Source organism: Syngnathus scovelli, chromosome 17, assembly GCF_024217435.2.
Source record: "Syngnathus scovelli strain Florida chromosome 17, RoL_Ssco_1.2, whole genome shotgun sequence".
NCBI classification, from domain to species: Eukaryota; Metazoa; Chordata; class Actinopteri; order Syngnathiformes; family Syngnathidae; genus Syngnathus; species Syngnathus scovelli.
The window spans coordinates 11891052-11908360 of record NC_090863.1 but is presented as its reverse complement, the minus strand read 5'-3'; the positions used below and the strand labels follow the sequence as shown (position 1 = coordinate 11908360).

At 40.9% G+C, this 17309-nt stretch overlaps 2 protein-coding genes across 5 annotated transcripts in view; one reads left to right on the top strand and one right to left on the bottom strand.

Annotated features, from left to right (window-relative positions):
- The window catches only part of ift22 (intraflagellar transport 22 homolog (Chlamydomonas)), a 35815-nt gene extending 20829 nt beyond the window's left edge, over nucleotides 1–14986 (top strand). Inside the window, exon 7 of one of the 3 annotated variants that reach the window (XM_049747483.1) lies at nucleotides 14846–14986. The gene's annotated coding sequence lies outside the window, so the exon portion shown is untranslated. Of the gene's footprint in view, nucleotides 1–8211; nucleotides 9476–10946; nucleotides 11063–14845 lie in introns of those variants that run through there. The other 2 variants (XM_049747484.2, XM_049747480.2) reach the window with 2 other exon arrangements.
- kiss1ra (KISS1 receptor a) lies at nucleotides 9474–17305 on the bottom strand. Of its 2 annotated transcripts, XM_049747448.2 has the most exons (6): nucleotides 16717–17305; nucleotides 14837–14961; nucleotides 11392–11527; nucleotides 11061–11299; nucleotides 10914–10955; nucleotides 9474–10835 (listed from the first exon to the last, which is right to left on the bottom strand). In XM_049747448.2, the coding sequence occupies exons 1-6, from the start codon at nucleotides 17006–17008 to the stop codon at nucleotides 10572–10574; spliced, it is 1098 nt and encodes a 365-aa protein (XP_049603405.1). In that variant the 5' UTR covers nucleotides 17009–17305; the 3' UTR covers nucleotides 9474–10571. The 2 variants fall into 2 exon arrangements, with proteins under 2 accessions (XP_049603405.1, XP_049603404.1); XM_049747447.2 differs by having other exon boundaries at nucleotides 9474–10955; nucleotides 16717–17303.
- Nucleotides 17306–17309: the final 4 nt, after the last annotated feature.

The following is a 17309-nucleotide window of genomic DNA, read 5'->3' as shown; positions in this document are numbered from 1 at the left end:
AACAAAGAAAACGTTAGGACATGTTGACACAAGGTGCCAACGACTCTCCCGTGCTGTGAATTTGCGCTAATTGTCTTAGGGCACTCCCAACGCCTACAACCGATTGATCCCTTTCAGCATCGCAGACAAGAATGTAGCAAGAACAAAAAAACAGTGAGTCACGTCGCCTGGCTGAAAAACATAGACGACGGCGGCGGAGACGTTGTTTTGGGTCATGGACTCACAAATTGCTGCCGTTTACGCTGTTTATAATAGCCCCATTGTAACCCTTGTTATGTCACTGAGAGATGAGGCTCGGGTTACTGATGTCCAGGTGGCTAATTTTCTAAAACGCTACAAGTTTTCAAATGTGAGCAGGCAGGAGGTTTGAATTAGGTAGGGCTCGGTTTATTGCCTCCGTCGCTTCGTGTTAGGGAAACGCTGTCAGCCACCGTGATCTGGATACCATCACGTTTATGAAGATAGACTTACGGTGTTTTGTTTGTCGGTGGACTCCGACGAAGCACACTGAGGCCTTTAATCGTGACGCCACATGCATCGTAATTGCTTCCTCTACCGACGCGCATGCTGGGGCAAGATAGATGTGCGTCTTTGAGTGTTTGCTTTTGATTACATCCGCGCTCGGAAAACATTGCCAAAAAGAGAGGCTCAGCTCTTCGAACATTTGATGTGCAATACATTTTTGGTAAACGATGCTCGTTATTTACGTATATTAGGGTTAGGTTATGTTTCGGGGACAATTTTAGGCATGAACATAGGGTTAGGGATTTTGTTCAGTTTAAGATCATTGGTTTGGCTAAGTTTTATGCTAAATTAGGCTAATGCTATGCTAATGTTATGGAAGGGGTTAGGCATTAGGCTAGCGTATTTTATTTTACAAAAATCCTAAAGCTAAGTCCCAAACAGAAGTGTCGCCAAAAGTGTATACGCTAACCTAATGATTATCTTTTGATTTACTCCAGGTGAAATCTGGGTAAGAACAGTCCTACACAAAGATGATAGACTTTTTTTATTTTCGCGGCTCAGAGTTTGACTTTCAGGGTCAGGAATTTGAAATGTCGGTTCAGTTTCGGGTTGGAGTCAGAATTAGTACCTTGATTAGAGTAAGGATTATCGTTAATGTTGGGTAAACTCGGGCCAGGGATTTGGGTTGCAGTTGGGCTCGACAATGTGAACAAATGGAACTGATCTAGACAATCACAAATAAATGCTATTCACATTTGGCAGTTGACCCATGAGGTTAGGTTAGGGACATCTTTGGATTCTCCTAGTATATGTATCTAATTTTGTGGCAGTGTCAATGTAATGCGGAAAATAAGCAAGGAAAAGCCAAGAGGGCTCACTGTGTGTTAGACAGGGCCAGTTTTGTTATCCTGTTTTGACACATCTGTGAGAATGGTTAACACATTAAGGAGACTTTGACGCAAAGTCGGCACTGCGAAATCACTCATGTCCCACCTGAATCCTGAAAAGAACTTGCGCACACACGCAAACACACACACACACAGAGCAGGTTGTGTTGCATGAGCCATGTGCTTGTGGATATCTGTTGGCATCTGGCTCTTATTTCCTTTCTCCATGTCACAAGCGCAAACGTTTGAAGCATGACTCACAGGCCTCGGGGGCATCCAAGACACAATACACCATCATTGGAAATGTCACAAACCATTTTGCCCAACACGGACCCCTGGTCAAAAGAAAATTAAAACCAACGTTCGAACTGCCGCACCGTTTTGTATGTTTTTCATACACATCACAAAAGATAGTGGAACTAGTAAAGTGGCTTGAAAACATGAAAAAGACGCGGGGGCCGTGTTTTTAATACAATCCTGTTCCTCTCGTGTAAAGATGTGCTTTTGTCCAGTCTGCCAGCTGGTCCTAACTGTCTGCTCGGCACGCTCATGGCGACCAGATGGTGAGTCGCGCATCCTCCAGCTAAGATCTACCTTGGTCGACCCCACGACACGCGGCTTGCATTTCAAAGGCGGAGCTATGGCTTCGAGCGAGAAACATAAACTGGGCTGTGAAGATATGTGATACGTGTCCCACCGGGAAAATTCTGTAAGGCGCACGTGAGCCCCCCCAAAAAAGTTGATGTGAATTGTTGATTTCTAGCAAATGTTGTTCCCAAAAATATTACAATCACTCTTTTGAAAAACAATCAGCCCTTGTTCCGTCCCAGTGAATTTGTTCCAGACCCGCCTTCAAAAGATGACAAATCTGCAATCTAGTGAAAAAAAATTACCACGGATCCTGGGAACTCAGAATTTATAAATGTTTTCTCAGGAATCTGAGTCAAACTTCAAACAAAAATGCAAACTTCAATGAGAACGGATCTCATGCTTTCTAATTCTCCCTTAAGTGACTTTTTTGTGCCAGTAAAGCCTTCTCAAAGTGCATCAGTGTTGCTAAGCAGAAAATCCTAATGATAAGGTTAGAATGAAAAGTTCATGCACTGATGCTGTCGCAAATAATGGAGCGTGAGAAAAAAAATCTCTATCTTTTCTAATACAGCAAGAAAAAGCCATCTGATCATTATTTTAGGCAATATTAAATCAAATGTATTTATTGAACATAACCGGGAAGAAAAAGACTGTAAAAGCGAAGGTTTGTATTTAGAACATGCTTGAGCCTCAACCAAATATTTTCTATAGTTGCTCAGACCTTTCTCTCGTAAGCTTTTACGAGTAACCTTTTTTTACCCTTTTTTCCGACAGACTGTCTGGTGTTGTTCCTAATGATATTTCATGCCCAATTCGTGGATAAATCCAAGTAACGGCAAAAGCTCTTTCTTTTTGTCTGCCTTCAACAGACAGTGCTTGGCCTGTCTCCTACTCTTTGTTAATGCGCCATCGGGCTAACTTGCTGATATTGTATGATTCGCACTAATAACCTCAAAGGAAAGATAAATCTGCGCTGCCGTGAGCCACGGCTACCGTTATTGCCTCGTATTCCGTCCGTCATTACTCATGTTAATGAAACCTTATGAAAGAGCTCCTTTCACCGTGCTGTTTGTTCAGCTGCGTTATACAAAAACATGAGGGATGACACTGACATCTTTTGTGGCGATTGTCGGAAAAGAAGCTGCGCCGATTGATGAGAAACGCGAGAAACCGCTGGGCTGCTTTCGTTGATGGTAGTCAGTCAAGCGAGTTCCAAGCCGCTTTGAGAGAGCTTCAAATAAAGTTGAAGAAAACTTTTCAAGGGCTCAACTTTTTTAGTGTTAGGTTGGATTGTTGGGAGGAAGCAAAGGGCCTGGTATGTTCAGCCTAAGTAAAAGTAATCTGTTAATTGTACTTGATGACTTCTCAAACACTTTAACGCACCCCTCCCCCCCAGTAGTAGTACTCAAATAAAGGTCCACAGTGGGACCACCCTCCCGCTTTTTAAGCCCATTAACTTGAGAGTCACGATGGGATATCAAGCCAGGGCACATTTTCAAAAACATTTTTAAAAAGCAGTGACCGTGAACATGAAAAAAAAAAAAAAACATTGGAGGCTGAATCCATTAGCTGCATTTTGATGCATGCACCCAAATTTGCATTTGGGATGTGATGAGATTTATCTTTGTTTCCAAACTGGCTCTTTGAAAGTTTAACACGGAAAAAAATGTTTTCTAGTTTTGCACTGTGTTGCTAAAAGCAGAAAATTATATTTTGTTTTTTTTTTCCCACCCAAATAGTGGTTAGGATGTGAGAAGACAACGAACATGTTTGCAAAGGGCATATACACAGCCTTTATTTTTATTTGTATTACTATTATTATTATTTGTCACCTCTTGATGGGGGAAAAAAAAAGTTATACAGCCTCAAAAAAAGCCCGAGAAGCTAAAATGATGCATTCTGCACTGCAGGAAGTTTGTTTTCTTGTCATGAGTGCCAGCAGTTAATGGAAATTCTGCATCAGGCTGGCATTTCCTCCATGCTGTGTGTTTGTTTGTGTGTGGCACCTTCATGCGGTTTGCACTTTATGGGAAATCTTCTCCCTTATTAGTCTACTTGCTATTTTTTGGGTGGAATCTACAGTCGACAGATCCCAAACAAGGATGCTAGTTGGTTTGTTTTTAACTGAGAGCATGATATTAATTCATGTTGTGTAGCTTCTGGTGTGTGTGTGTGAGATGGACAACCGGTTGAGTGATGTCAAGGTGCTCGTCAGGGTGTGACTGGAGTGACTCAGCTACAAGCTATGCTCTCCTTCTTCTGCTTAAGTGAATGACTCACAGCTTCCACGGTGTGTGTATCTTTTGCCATCCAGATAACTCCGGGGGACAAACACTTCATTTGCCATTTATTTCCCAAAATAGTGAAAATAACACATAACTAGGAAGTCATTTTCATGTCTCAGAAGAATTTCTCACTCCTCACAACTGCATTTGCATAATTCTTTTTCTCTCTTGAATGCTTCCTAAACAAACAAACAGTGCAGTGGTGTCTTGAGACACAATGTTGCATTTGGTCCTTGACTGTGCATAACTCAAAAATGCAAATTGTCGTAGCCCAGTGAAATGAATAGTCAGGGCAGGGAGTAGCCCACCTCTCGTGTTGGTGAGTCAAACTTCATGGTGAGCCATGATGTGTGCAGCAGACTACATTTGGCGGGCGGCCTATTTAGCTGGAGGGCACACTCACAGTCGGCTATTTGAAATGTGTTTGGCTAGTGCGAGCGCTCTGATACGCACTTATGATCGGTACACTTCTCCTCCTCCAGCACACTTTGCCACCTTCAGCAACAGAATGGAACAGAATAGCCATAGAGGGGGGGGAAAAAGGTTTACTTGACGCTCGGCTACGAACGGGCACATTCATGTGATATTTATTTATTCTCTCACCAGTTATTATGATGAATTCTACATATCTTGCATAATAGTAATAAATCCAATGGCCAGAAATCACCTTAACATCCAGACAGCACTGAAAGTTATTTTCTGTATTTGGAAAAAAAAAAAAACTTGTATAGATGATACTATGTTTACTAATGTTACAATACTTTGTCTTTTGACATTCCATTTTACAATCTGATGGCTGATTCCTGGGAGTGATTTTAGAAGCGCTAATGTTGCACACACGTTTGCATGCAATTAGGACAGGATGCACGTTTCAACATGTTTGCCTCACACTAAATGAGACACTCGTTGAAAGGCGTGCAATGCGGCATGAACAGGAAGAGGAGAGCGGCGCCGACATCCCGACTCGGGAGGGTAGTTTCTTGTGGTACAGCTTGGCCTTCAACGAGGCGTGGCAGGTTGACAGGGTGGAGGTTTGAAGCGAGAGTTCAAACAAGGATTTGGGTGTTTGTCGTTTTGCGTGTGTGTTGAACTATTAGAGGCCCTTAAAGTGGTGGGGAGCCAGCCTCTTCAATCAGGCCTTCCTTCCTTCCTTCCTTCCTTCCTTCCTTCCTTCCTTCCTTCCTTCCTTCCTTCCTTCCTTCCTTCCTTCCTTCCTTCCTACAACAGGGGTGTCAAACTCAGTTTTTTCGCAGGCCGCATTGTCGTCATGGCTTCTTTCGGAGGGCCATTGTCAATCCAAATAAATGTATGAGCACCTCATTATATACAGTAAAAGCTACAAAACAAACCGACAAATAACTCGTTTTCAAATCAGACGAGTAAAAACTGGTCAAATATTTAAAAAAATATATATATTAAAAGTGAAGACAATGAAGACTAGTAATGACCCGAATTTGATGCACAATTTGTCTTCGCGGGCCACATAGAATGATGTGGCGGGCCGTACCTGGAAAAAATGCTCCTGTTGTTTTAAAGAAAGAAAGCTGACCACACCTTACATGCAAGCGCTAGTTTGCTTTTCTGCCGTAATTACATAATTACAATCAATTCATTGCTTTGATTGTGGAACACAAAGTTCACACGTTTGATACAACTTCACGTGTGACGAAATGCATTCCTGCACTCATTATTGCCTCCACCCAATGCCTTTTTCATGGGAAGCCTGAAAAGGACATCTTGGTAACCCTGTCGGTGTGTGTGTTGTGTCAAACATTTGATTTGTGCCTCAACTTGCTCATGACACGGTTGCTGCATTTTAAGTGCATCCTGGCACTCGCAGCGATAATCATTGCACTGAGCCAGGTGGATTGGTATGCTGTGTTTATTTTTTGCACACACACACACAGAAATGAAGACTATGAACACACATTCACACAAACTTTTGAAAAAAGGCAGAGGGTAATATGCAGGCTACGTTGTGGATGTGATTTTTTTTTTCACCATTTTAATTGCTTGAACTCAGTCTAGCAATAAATTACGAGTCGGCGGGCCATGCAGGTTGTGTGATCAAGCCTCTCCCCCTATCCCGTCGCCTCCAACAATGAGCCAAACGTCTGAAACGCCGCACCCATATCGTATTTATTTGCTCCTTTATTTTTAGATCAGTAGCAATGAAATCACGTTCTTGAAAGAAGTCCCTCGATGCCTTTATGCTAGCGATAGCGCCATTCCTGGTGCGGTTTCCTGCACGTGTTGTGACGTCAGCGGTGGAGAAAAGCTTCTTTGTATCCCGCCGCCATCCATCCATCCGCTTCTCCATTACTGCCGTCGACAATGATTTTCCCTTCCAGCCCCAATCGGGCAAAAGCAGAAAGGGCGCCACTCGCAGTCGAACATAATGTTAAGCAGTAACATCTTGGTTAAAATGTGCCTATGTATTTTCAATTTGAATTGTAAAATAGTCCAAAATCAAAGAATACATATTTTTCGATTTGCTATCATCTCACCGTTTTTCTTCACACTTGGGGGCGCCAAGTTGCTCGCCTAGCCACAACCTCCTATTTCCGCCCCTGTTGAGACAGGACCACCCCCTTAATACAGTAAGCAACGCATGTATGGACAGTTTGTTCCCATTACCGCTGCAATATAACAATTAAGCGACGTATCCAACAATAGTTAACGCGACATTAACTAGGTCAGCGTGCGTCAGTTTGTGCCAGTAGGATTTACGCATTGATTTCTGGCAAGCTTGCGAGCTTCATGAGACAACGTTTTAAATGTTCTTTTCAAACCACAGAATCTTCCGTGATCCCTTTTTCCGTCGGCTCACTTTGCAATTGCGATTTGGCGTGCAACTTGTGGCGGAATTCTCGGCAGGAAAGTGACTTTTGTTGTTGTTGTTGCCATGTGGAATAAATTGACCTTGAAATAATACCACATGTGGTCGAACATGTCTAACATTTGGGAAATTAGGTTCGGTTAAAATTGCTGGAAACAATAATGGACAAATATTGGCGCTGGAGCAGGAAAGACAATTTTTTTTTACAAGTAAAATAAGAATAAATTTAAACTGTTTGCTCGAGCTGATTCATTTTAAGTTGCGATAATAGTGTTGACCAGTAGATGGCAGACATTGCTGTAGAGTGCAGCTAAACCCAAGAGTTGATAGAGGAGTTGATAGTTGATTGTCTTAAAGCCATGAACCTGTGCTTTGATTAATTTGGGGCATATTGTTATTTATTGGTATTGGAACAGCAAGGTCAATTCATGAATACCATAAAATAAAATCTGGATACGTGTTTCATATCGCTTGATCTGAAACCCATCTGTTTTGAGTATACGACAAACACAATAGAATTGAACTTTCCGTTTGAATACTTTTTTTGTCTGTCTTCTCAGGGTGCTGTTCAAGATTTATACTTACCCTGATAACAGACATACGAGATTAGCATTGATTTAATAGCAGTTTGATAGCTCGAAATAGAAGCTTACTGGGAAAATGTATTGTCAAACAACAACCGCGTTAGATGGTGGCATTTTAGCTGTATGGCGCCCTCTTTAGGAGCCTCAACTGCCCTGTGGTAGAAATAAAGCCATTTGCACATGTTCCTTTTGCTATAAGCTTCCTCTATAAGAGTAGAGATGTATTTTGAACTAGCCTGCACACTTGGGAAATGGATCGAGGAAATGTGTGATTTAATGGCATAATTAACAGTCGCTTAAGTGAACTCTTCAAATGAGCCTTGACAGTCTTGGCACTCATTAGAGTGGCTGATGGGAACATAATAACTCATGCAGACTGGGAGTATCATTCATGTAAAGCACTTTCACTCTCTGTCAAATGGAGAAGCTTCAAGCTGTATGAGTGTGTGTGTGTGTGTTTTTTTTTTTTTTTTTTGAGGGGGGGGGGTACTTTTTGGTTTTATTTATTTATTTATTTATTTTTTCATTTATTTCACGGCGACTGTTGCGCTTCCCCACAGAGGGCCCCGAGTAAAAATATCAATCACGCTGAAACAAGCAGATGGATTGAAGTCAAGGAAACATTGAGTCATTTTCCCACTGACAAATGGAGCGCAAAAGACAACGCGGAGCCTTTCAAGACACCTCAAGTAAAATCCTTTTCATGTTGCTGGTAAAATTGACTTGTAAGAAAATAAAAAGTATTAAAAAAAAGCTAGATTTATATTATTAATATCATAATCGTGACAAAATTACACTTGACCTATATCCACAATTTTTCACTTTTCCAATCAAAAGCATCAATATCATGTACATATATTATTTTTATTTTAACTGTCTACACATGTTTTATATTATAATTTATTTATTACTCATGTTGCGAGTCGTTGGCGGTTTTGAACAATATGACTTTTGAGTATATTTTTCACTGACTTGTATAGACATTGTTGGCATACAAAAGAAATATCATAAGAGATGAGTCACTTAGGAGCAGTGTAGCACACAATTTAAAACCTTCTGGCTTTTCTCCCGACGGCTTTGCAATGAATCCAACCTCCTACATGAGGAATCCTTGTTGTTTGTTTGTTCAATTATTTATTTGTGTCCTTCCCTGTAGCTATTTATCTAGCACAACCTTGAAACCCAAAAGGCACATACAAGCATTTAATTGTTGTTGGAACTTGTTTTTTGTTCGTTGATACTGATGAACATGATGTGAGATTGCTTCACTCTTCATTGTTGTCTTGTTATGACTCGGCAACCGTAAAAAACAAGAATGCTGAAGTGTTGAACCTGCATTTGTGTTTTCTTTTTGTAACCAATCTAATGGTGGTCACGGACAAAAAAAATCAGGTGTATCATATATTCAAAAAAAATATATATATAGCATTTTCCTTCCAATAGCACACACGGTGCATTTGTCGTTTGGATTTATTAATTTAGTAAAATTGTACTACTTAGGCACTATTTTGCTGACCCGCAAGCGTCCTAGTTTTAACAGTAAAAGCTCCAAAAGCAGTTTACCCACAAATGCACCCTAATCGCACCCTAAAGTTTGAAAAAGGATTAGCATATTTCTCAGGGACTTTGTAAAATCCAAAAAGGTAAAAGGTATCAAATCTTTAAAACAAAAAAAAAAAAATCACAGAACACAACCACATCTTTATTGTATGTACAATGGTAAATATATTTGAACCTCTGGACATGTGCCAGAAAATTGACAAAGCGTCAATAACATTGAGCATAACTGTACAACAACAGTAAAAGAAAAAAACACAATATTTCCCATAACTAAGCTTTGTTATTATTATTGTGAAGGTAAGATTTTACGGAGCAGATGTACACGATAATATGGCATATGTAGTCGTCACCTTGAATAGCAAACGGTGCTACTCTTTGAATGGCTTTGATTAACTTTGAATGGCTTTTAATGTTGCATGAGTTTTCAACGCTCTGGGCACTTTGTCAGTCATCATATTTCTCTACAATTTTCTGCCTTGTGTGATGAAAAAAGATCTGATCTGATCTATGTGCTATGGCTCAGTTTATTTGAGAAACATCGCTGTAAACAACAAGAGCATCTTCCCTTTTCTCGTGTAAATAAGAGCACTCACTCCCGTTCTGGTACCGACTTACAAATGTAGGTCGCTTTGATTATCAAGTTCTAACGTTTTGGCTTTCACATTAAAAGTACTTCCGCGCAGCTCACCAGCTCGTTAGTCGCTTGCAAGAAAAAGAAAATGGCAGCTCTTTACCCGGGTAGCTGCCAAGGAATGGTTGAAGAAAACATGAGTGCTTAAATTAGCTCTACTGTGACATCACGATTTAAAAATACATTTTCAGTATTAGGCAGCTCACATAAAATGTATTTGTTTGTGTAATTTTACACCGAGTTGGCGCTCAAGTCCCATCCCTGTCTCTTTTAAAAAAAATGACAAAACTTAGCTTTTGGCCGACTTGGGTGTTGACACATTTGAAGGATTTACAAGCATAAACATTGAATCCGTTTAACATTCACAGTTGTCATATCTGACTGTTTTCTGAATAAGGCGTGAAAAAAGACCTCAACACATTGCACAATACAGTCACTCACTTGACCGGAAAAGGGTAAATGCTTGAATTTGGTCGAAGTATCCAAATGGCTGGCTGTCAGCTTTTCAGTATCTCCTTCATGACAAAACGTCAACTGTGAAACACCGCTAAGTTGCTAACTGGAGTTTGAGTTGTGCCGGCAATGCCAAACTTGGCAGGAAAACAAAATGTGCAAATGATTCCAGTGTCCTTTGATTTAATAACATGGTTTCATTTGGCTTTCAAAGCTGTTCTCTGATTTGGAAAGACGCCCGTTGTTCCATTACCTCTCTCCCCTTCTCCCATTCCCTCAATTAGCATCGTTATTGTTGTTGTTGCCTTCCTCCGCCGCGACAAACTTGATCTCGGCGTTGGCCGTCCTTGATGCCGTGCTGCTGTCCCTGACCTTGTGCCTGTACAGGAAGGGAAAGGTCTTCCGGAAGGACTTCTGAAAGCTGGCGCCCATGAAGCCGTAAACAATAGGGTTGACTGAGGAGTTGGCGTAAGACATGCAGTTTGCCCACGTCTTGATCTTGTATGTGGCGTATGTAGCACGGAAGTTGGGGTAGAAGGACTGAAAGAGGACAAAGATCTGGATGGGACCCCAGCACAGAGCAAAAAGCAGGACAATAACTACCACCATCTTGGAGACCTTGCTTCTGATTCTGATGGTTCTCTCCGACAGGAGGTTGACCTGAAGATAAACACCCAAGAAGAATCCTTGGTTCAACCTTTGCTGATTCTATAACCTGGATGATTGAGAATCAAGATTGAAATATCCCAGTGACCGCATCCATACCTGGTAGTTGTTGTCTACCGGCTCCACGGTAGGTTGGCCGACCCGCTTCACCATCATACCATAGCAAAAGGAAATGGTAAGAACGGGCAACAGGTAGGCGGCGATGAACTGGTATAGGATGAAGGTCCTCTCGTGAGTCTTGGAGGGGAACCTCTCCATGCAGTACTGCCTAGGACCATACCAGTACCCCTCCTCAATGCGCTGGTACATGAGGATCGGCGTGGACAGGATGAGAGAGCCTGAGCAACCCACAAATATGACAACGGTCTTGAGTTTTTAATATGACGCACACAAGCTAATGCAGTAGGGTATTACGTATGTCGGGACGGACCGATCCAAATGCAGAGGCTGACGATCATGGCCACCCTGGGTGTGCGGTGGCGGAGGGATTTCAAAGGGTAGACCGTGATGTAGCAACGGTCGCCGCTCATTGCAGTCAGAGTGATGCAGGTCGCTTGGACGGTCACCTAAAACACAGCAGGCATACTCTCAGAGAAAATTGGCTGGTTTGCTGATCTAATGGTTTATAAGACCTTCGACTCTTGACTTTTCATTGTAAGCCCTGTGGAACACCAAGTGGTAGCACCAATCGGTTCTTGTGCCTTTCAAGCAGTCCAGGATCCCGAGAATACACAAACTTGCCTCCTATTCCTGGCATTTCAGTTTTCAAACTGGTAGTGCAGCTGGAAAATGATCTTACCTTAGAAATCTTTGGCGATGGTTTGATTCCAGTTGACTCTGATGTGATCGCTCTGCATGCATAGCAGGCTGCTTCTTTTGAAAGTGCCGGCACAATTTTCCCTGAAGTTTCTACTTTTACGTGCTCATTCCCAAACCGACCAAGAAAAAATGGTGGCTGATCATTTTCTCCTTCAACTGATTCATGGGGGGGGGGCCCATGATTGTAACTTGTCTCTGAGAGACAAATAACAGACATTGGCAACATGTCATCGAATTGCCAAGGGCTTTAAAATGGCGCTCTGCCATCATCGTTTTTTTTGAAAAGTTTGGGTCGATAATGTTGGAATTCTGTTGGAGTTTTGTCAAGACCAAATTTATTGTGTTACCTGCCACCCCTTATTATTCCTGCCAACAAATGAAAGCCTCTGGAACGAACAAATTGGATCCCAACTGACGTATTCCCACAGTTGCAGGATGTTGTCATACGTGACGTCAGCAAGTCTCAAGTGAACTCCAAGAATGTCTTTTGTTCGGCTTTTTTTTCTTTTTTTTTTTTGCTTCATGGCTTGCTCCTTTCCTTTTAAGATCTAATGTCAGCCCTTTAATATCCCACTCCTCTTATCTGCGAGACCACCGAGTGTGCCGCCATTACCCTCTAGGAGGCATGTGCAAAAATGAGTCATAGAAAGGGGTCATGAAGAGTTCACGGATGAAACACCTATGACAAAACACCTTGTGGAATTTTCATCTAGCCTTACTTGACTTTGTTATTCATATTTCTGGCAGCCAAAAATGTTCTTCACTTTACGTTACGTACAATATTAACATGATGTTCAGGCTAACAAGTGCTCGCTAACATCGCTAATTAGCCCAAACCACTGAGGTAAACTGAACAAATAGAACCATCAATAAAATACAAGTACATTTAATGTCTGATATTCGAAGATTTTTACATAAGTAATCCCCAAGGTGACTTTAACTTCTACCTTATTTATTTTCTGTTAAGATACATATACTTTTACTCAAGTATCGCTACCAGGTATACTTTATACGTGTGTGGTTGTATCACCCCTTGCGTTTTGAAAGAGAATACATATGTTTTGATCAGCTGCCTTTTCTGCGAGCCTTCATCGTCAATACCACCAAAATACATAAAAAGGTTTTGTTGAATTATTGGACTTGATCACAAGCCTTTTGAAGTTTGACGCTCATCATGTTATGGATTTCCCACAGTAATTACCCCAAATGATAATACGCAACACATTATTTGTACGAATCTCTGCAAGGCATTTTCAAATGATCACTTGCACAGCAGTCCTAGGAAATCACAACGTTCAATCACAATTTTAGATCGGGGATGTCGGCCACTCGTGTGGTCCTTGGGGATACCTGAGGCACCGTGTTAGTAATAAACCTTTTTTTGATGGCCAATTTCCCCTTTGTTCATTAAAAAAAAAAAACATTGTCGCAAAGAACGAACAATTACAGCAGGTGGGCAAAGCAAATATTCTTTTTTCCCTTCAGAAAAAGTATCTGAGTTTCTATGAGGACAATACATATGCCCACACACAAAGAGAGTGCAATTAATTTTATGCACAATAAGCTTTTTAATGCTTTGAGAGAGAGAAGAATACCTTTAGAAAGTGTCTAGTCAGATGATGATAATCCAGCACTGCCTTTTGCTAAAAAAAACTGAAAAATAAATGACTGTGCTGGCTACTTAAGGTCAAATTGCTCACAAAGCTCCTCTGTTCTTTTGGGTCAAAGCCTTAGAGCTCTAAATGGATTATTAAAGCCAGAATCCATTTGGGAAAGAAAAATTGTCTTCTCTCAATGCTTTTTTTCAGAAATTACCCACTCAAGCCACTTAACCGTCTCTTTGAGCCTACCTGTTGATTCCGATTGGGACAGGGTTTAATAACTAGTTTAAATGACACAGGTTGTTATTAAAACATACCGTGTCCAAACAAAGAGCGATGCGAAACAGAATTTGTACAAATGGCCATGGACAATTTTGTTTTATTAAGGCACCAATACTATTTCTTATAGCAGCTTATATTTGCCGGTATAGCAGCACATTTAGGGTCTTGAAGGAAAACCTTGACGTGGACTATTGCAAAATCATTATTAGCTGGAAACCCACCCCACATTTTTACCATCTATTTTTCCAAGTTAGGCAGCAAACAACCTTACTTAACTGGAAAGGTCATCGAGTGCTATCTTTTAATTGGATGTCCATTTAAAAAAAGTTTCCCCTGGGGGAGGCAGGTCAAGACCTACGCAACACGGCCTCTCACTAATGGTGCACTTTCTCAAGGCTTGAAGGAATGCTTGGTGGATCTGTGTAATTGTAACAATACGATCTTGTAAACTGCACTTTGTAATCACTCAGATTCATCTAATTAGAAATGACGAAAATAGTCACCATCAGACTCCGCAGTTAATTGTGACATCATCGTTCCAAGCTGAAACAAAGGTTTCATATCCCTGAGGCCCCGCCCACAAACTTGAAGTTGATTTGCAACCTTGCCTTTTGTTTGATTCCATGAAAAGAAACTAATTAATTGAAAATCTACACCGACAATGAAACTGTCAAACTGAGGCTGTCAAAACGTGATGAATTTAATAGTTTCCACCCCAATTTTTTTTTCCACAAATCTATTCTTTTTATTTATGTTCTATTGTTTTGTTTTTTTCCCAAAAAATCCCAAAATGACTCGATTTCACTTTTATTGTAACCTTTACTCCTGTTCAACTTTTTATACCAACAGTAATTTTTAGGACACATTGATTTTTTTTTTCCAAGCACACAAAGCTAGACCTGCTTGTGTAAGTAAATGTCATGAACATCAGTGAAGTACTTTTTGAGCTAATGCTTAAAATGGTGGACCTTTAGAACGATTCCGGGAAAGCCGAGTGCGCTCTGCCTGTCTGTTATGTGAGCGCAAGTTAAAAGGATGCTTTTAGTCTTTACTGGACATGCTCTGATAATGAGAAGAGCGCAAACATAAAAGGCAGAGTAACACATTCATTATATTTGACCAGAAGCGCAAACTTTTATTGTGTTTGTATTCATTAATGTCTGAGTCTTTTACCTGCTGCAGGAAGGCCACAAATTTGCACATGAAGTTTCCAAAAATCCAACTGGGCAGAGGGTAGAGGGTGGCCGTGAAGGGAACGCAGCACACCAGGAAGATGATGTCAGTCGCCGCCAGGTTTGCTGCATGGGGGAGAAAGCAATATCTTAAAGTTATTACATATCGCAATTTGAAGTTTGGGGCAGATTTTGCAAGAATTGTGGAGGTTGGCTGGCGAGCATGTTTTGCTTCAGTGGGCCACAAAAAAAAATCATGTAGCGGGCCAGTTATTTTATGAACATATATATTGCCATGGATATAATTTGACAGATTCCTTTTATTTTGATTGATAGGAGTACAAAAACAATTATTGATAATAACTAGTATGAAACAATATAAATAATCAGTGATTTTTTTTTGTCATTTTTAAATTATGCTTATTAATAGGAATGAATGACAATCATCAATGAATTTCATTTTGGTTTCCTTTCATTCTTTTTTTTTTTTATGAATAATAGAACAAAATTTTGATTATGCTAAATAATAAAAATGAATGAAAATAACCGGTTATTTATTTTATACAAATTAACACCAACCTGACTAAGTTTGGTGCAAACGTATTTACAATACTTTATTCTGTGAATAAATTTGACGACGGCTGTTATTGTTTGGCTTGAGCACCTGCCTCCAAAAATATCGGCCCATATGTCTGGTCCTTAAATGATCGTGGCCCGATAATAAATCACCTAAAATTTCCACTTATCGTTACGGCTATCAATGTTCTTCGAGGTGCAATTTGACCTTATCACCACGCAATAATAAAACATTTGCATTGACAGCTGCATCTTATCATTCCGTGAGCAATTTTATCAGGTCGTTGTGGCTGTCAGTATAATGGGATATCCAAAATAGAATTCCTAATCACTGTCATCCAATCTTCTGATTTAATCACAATAGTAGCATTCAGGTTGTGCAGATGCTGCCGATCCCACTAATCTAATGTTTACTGAATATTAAAGGATTTTGTTTCTCCACCAGGCCTGTGGGGTACTACATCAAATTCTTGTCACATATTCTCAGCACACACACAGCTTCTGCAGGAAAGAAAGGAAGAGGGGGGGGGGGGGGGGGGGCTTCATGGGGGAGAGTCTTTTTCAACACCTGACACCATGAAACAGTTTCATGCATCTCTGGTGAGATCGTGAACAGAAAAGCCATAATGGCAATTTAACACAGTGTATTGAGTTCACATTTGCATGATTTATGGGGACCGAAATTATAAACACTGATGTCTTACAAAGAAAGCGTTTTTCTGTCTCGGAAATGTATGATTTCATATTTATTCAAGAGTGGTGATACAAATGTGAAATAAAAGATGTAAATGTCACAGATGACTTCTAGATGTATTAAGTGTAAGCAATAAAAGTATTATATTAAGCTACATAAAATAGTTTTGTAAATAAATATATTGCTTAGATGCCATCTGTCTTAGTCAGGAGCTTCATTTAGAGAAAATTAGGGCATCTTGGTGCTATGGAACTATGTTCAATGGAGTTAAGGAGCATCATTAAGACCAAAGTAGTTTCCTTTTTTTCCACTATTATTTTCAATCAAGTATCGTTACACATTTAGTTGAGGGGAGAAAAACATTAAACGCCTTATGCCTAATAAATGTCTGATCACTGTGCATTTTCAGAAATCAAACACTGCTGTTTATGAGGAAATACGTCTTTTTCATGTAACCTTGAGGTTTTTTTTTTTATACCCTACGAGTAATGAACATCAGCCTCTGACTCAAATATATCTACATTTGGAGTGTCCTTGCATCCTTGATCCCCCTCTGTGTGTTTACGTGTGTATGAGGGGGTGCATGCACGTGTGTGTTTTTCTTTGCTCACCTATGTAAAAGTTGGTGGCCGTCCTCATCTGCCTGTGCTTGGAGATGACATAGATAACCAGAGAGTTGCCCACCAAGCCCACTAGCATGATGAGGGAGAAGAAGAGGGGCACCAGCCAGGCATCAGTAAGAAAGGGGTGCTGCTCGCCATCCTCCTCCTTGGCTACCTCCCACCCTTGCCGCTGCTCCCCCCCGTCGTGGTCGCATCCCCCCCGCGAGAAGTTTGCCTCAGAGCTGTTCATCCACAAGCTCGGCTCCGTGGAGTTCTTCTCCGAAGAAGAGGAGGGATGCATTATTGGGAATAAGGAAAAAAAGAAGTGTGTGGGGGGAGGTGGATGTCAATCAAAAATATATGAGGAGGGGGATGCCGAGACAGGCACGGGACAGAAATTCCGAGAGCTCATTTTAATAGCCGGAGTGCAACTTTCCATTGGAGTCATTGCTTCTTCCATCACCTCCTCTCGCTTGGTCCATTTGTGTAAACGTGTACCTCTCCACCTTAAAAGTTTCGATTTGCTCAAAAGGCGGGTTGGAATCCGACGTCATCCGTTGGACAGACGAAGGGGGAGCATCCTCCGGCTGTTCTGAGGCGAA

Excerpts from the sequence above, each read along its gene's own strand:
- kiss1ra (XM_049747447.2), bottom strand. The coding sequence starts at position 17,008 with ATGCATCCCTCCTCTTCTTCGGAGAAGAACTCCACGGAGCCGAGCTTG. Across the intron at positions 11,528-14,836 it reads TTGTGGCCTTCCTGCAGCAG|GTGACCGTCCAAGCGACCTG; the intron begins GTAAAAGACTCA and ends GCTGTGTTTTAG. Across the intron at positions 10,956-11,060 it reads CGGTAGACAACAACTACCAG|GTCAACCTCCTGTCGGAGAG; the intron begins GTATGGATGCGG and ends GTTTATCTTCAG.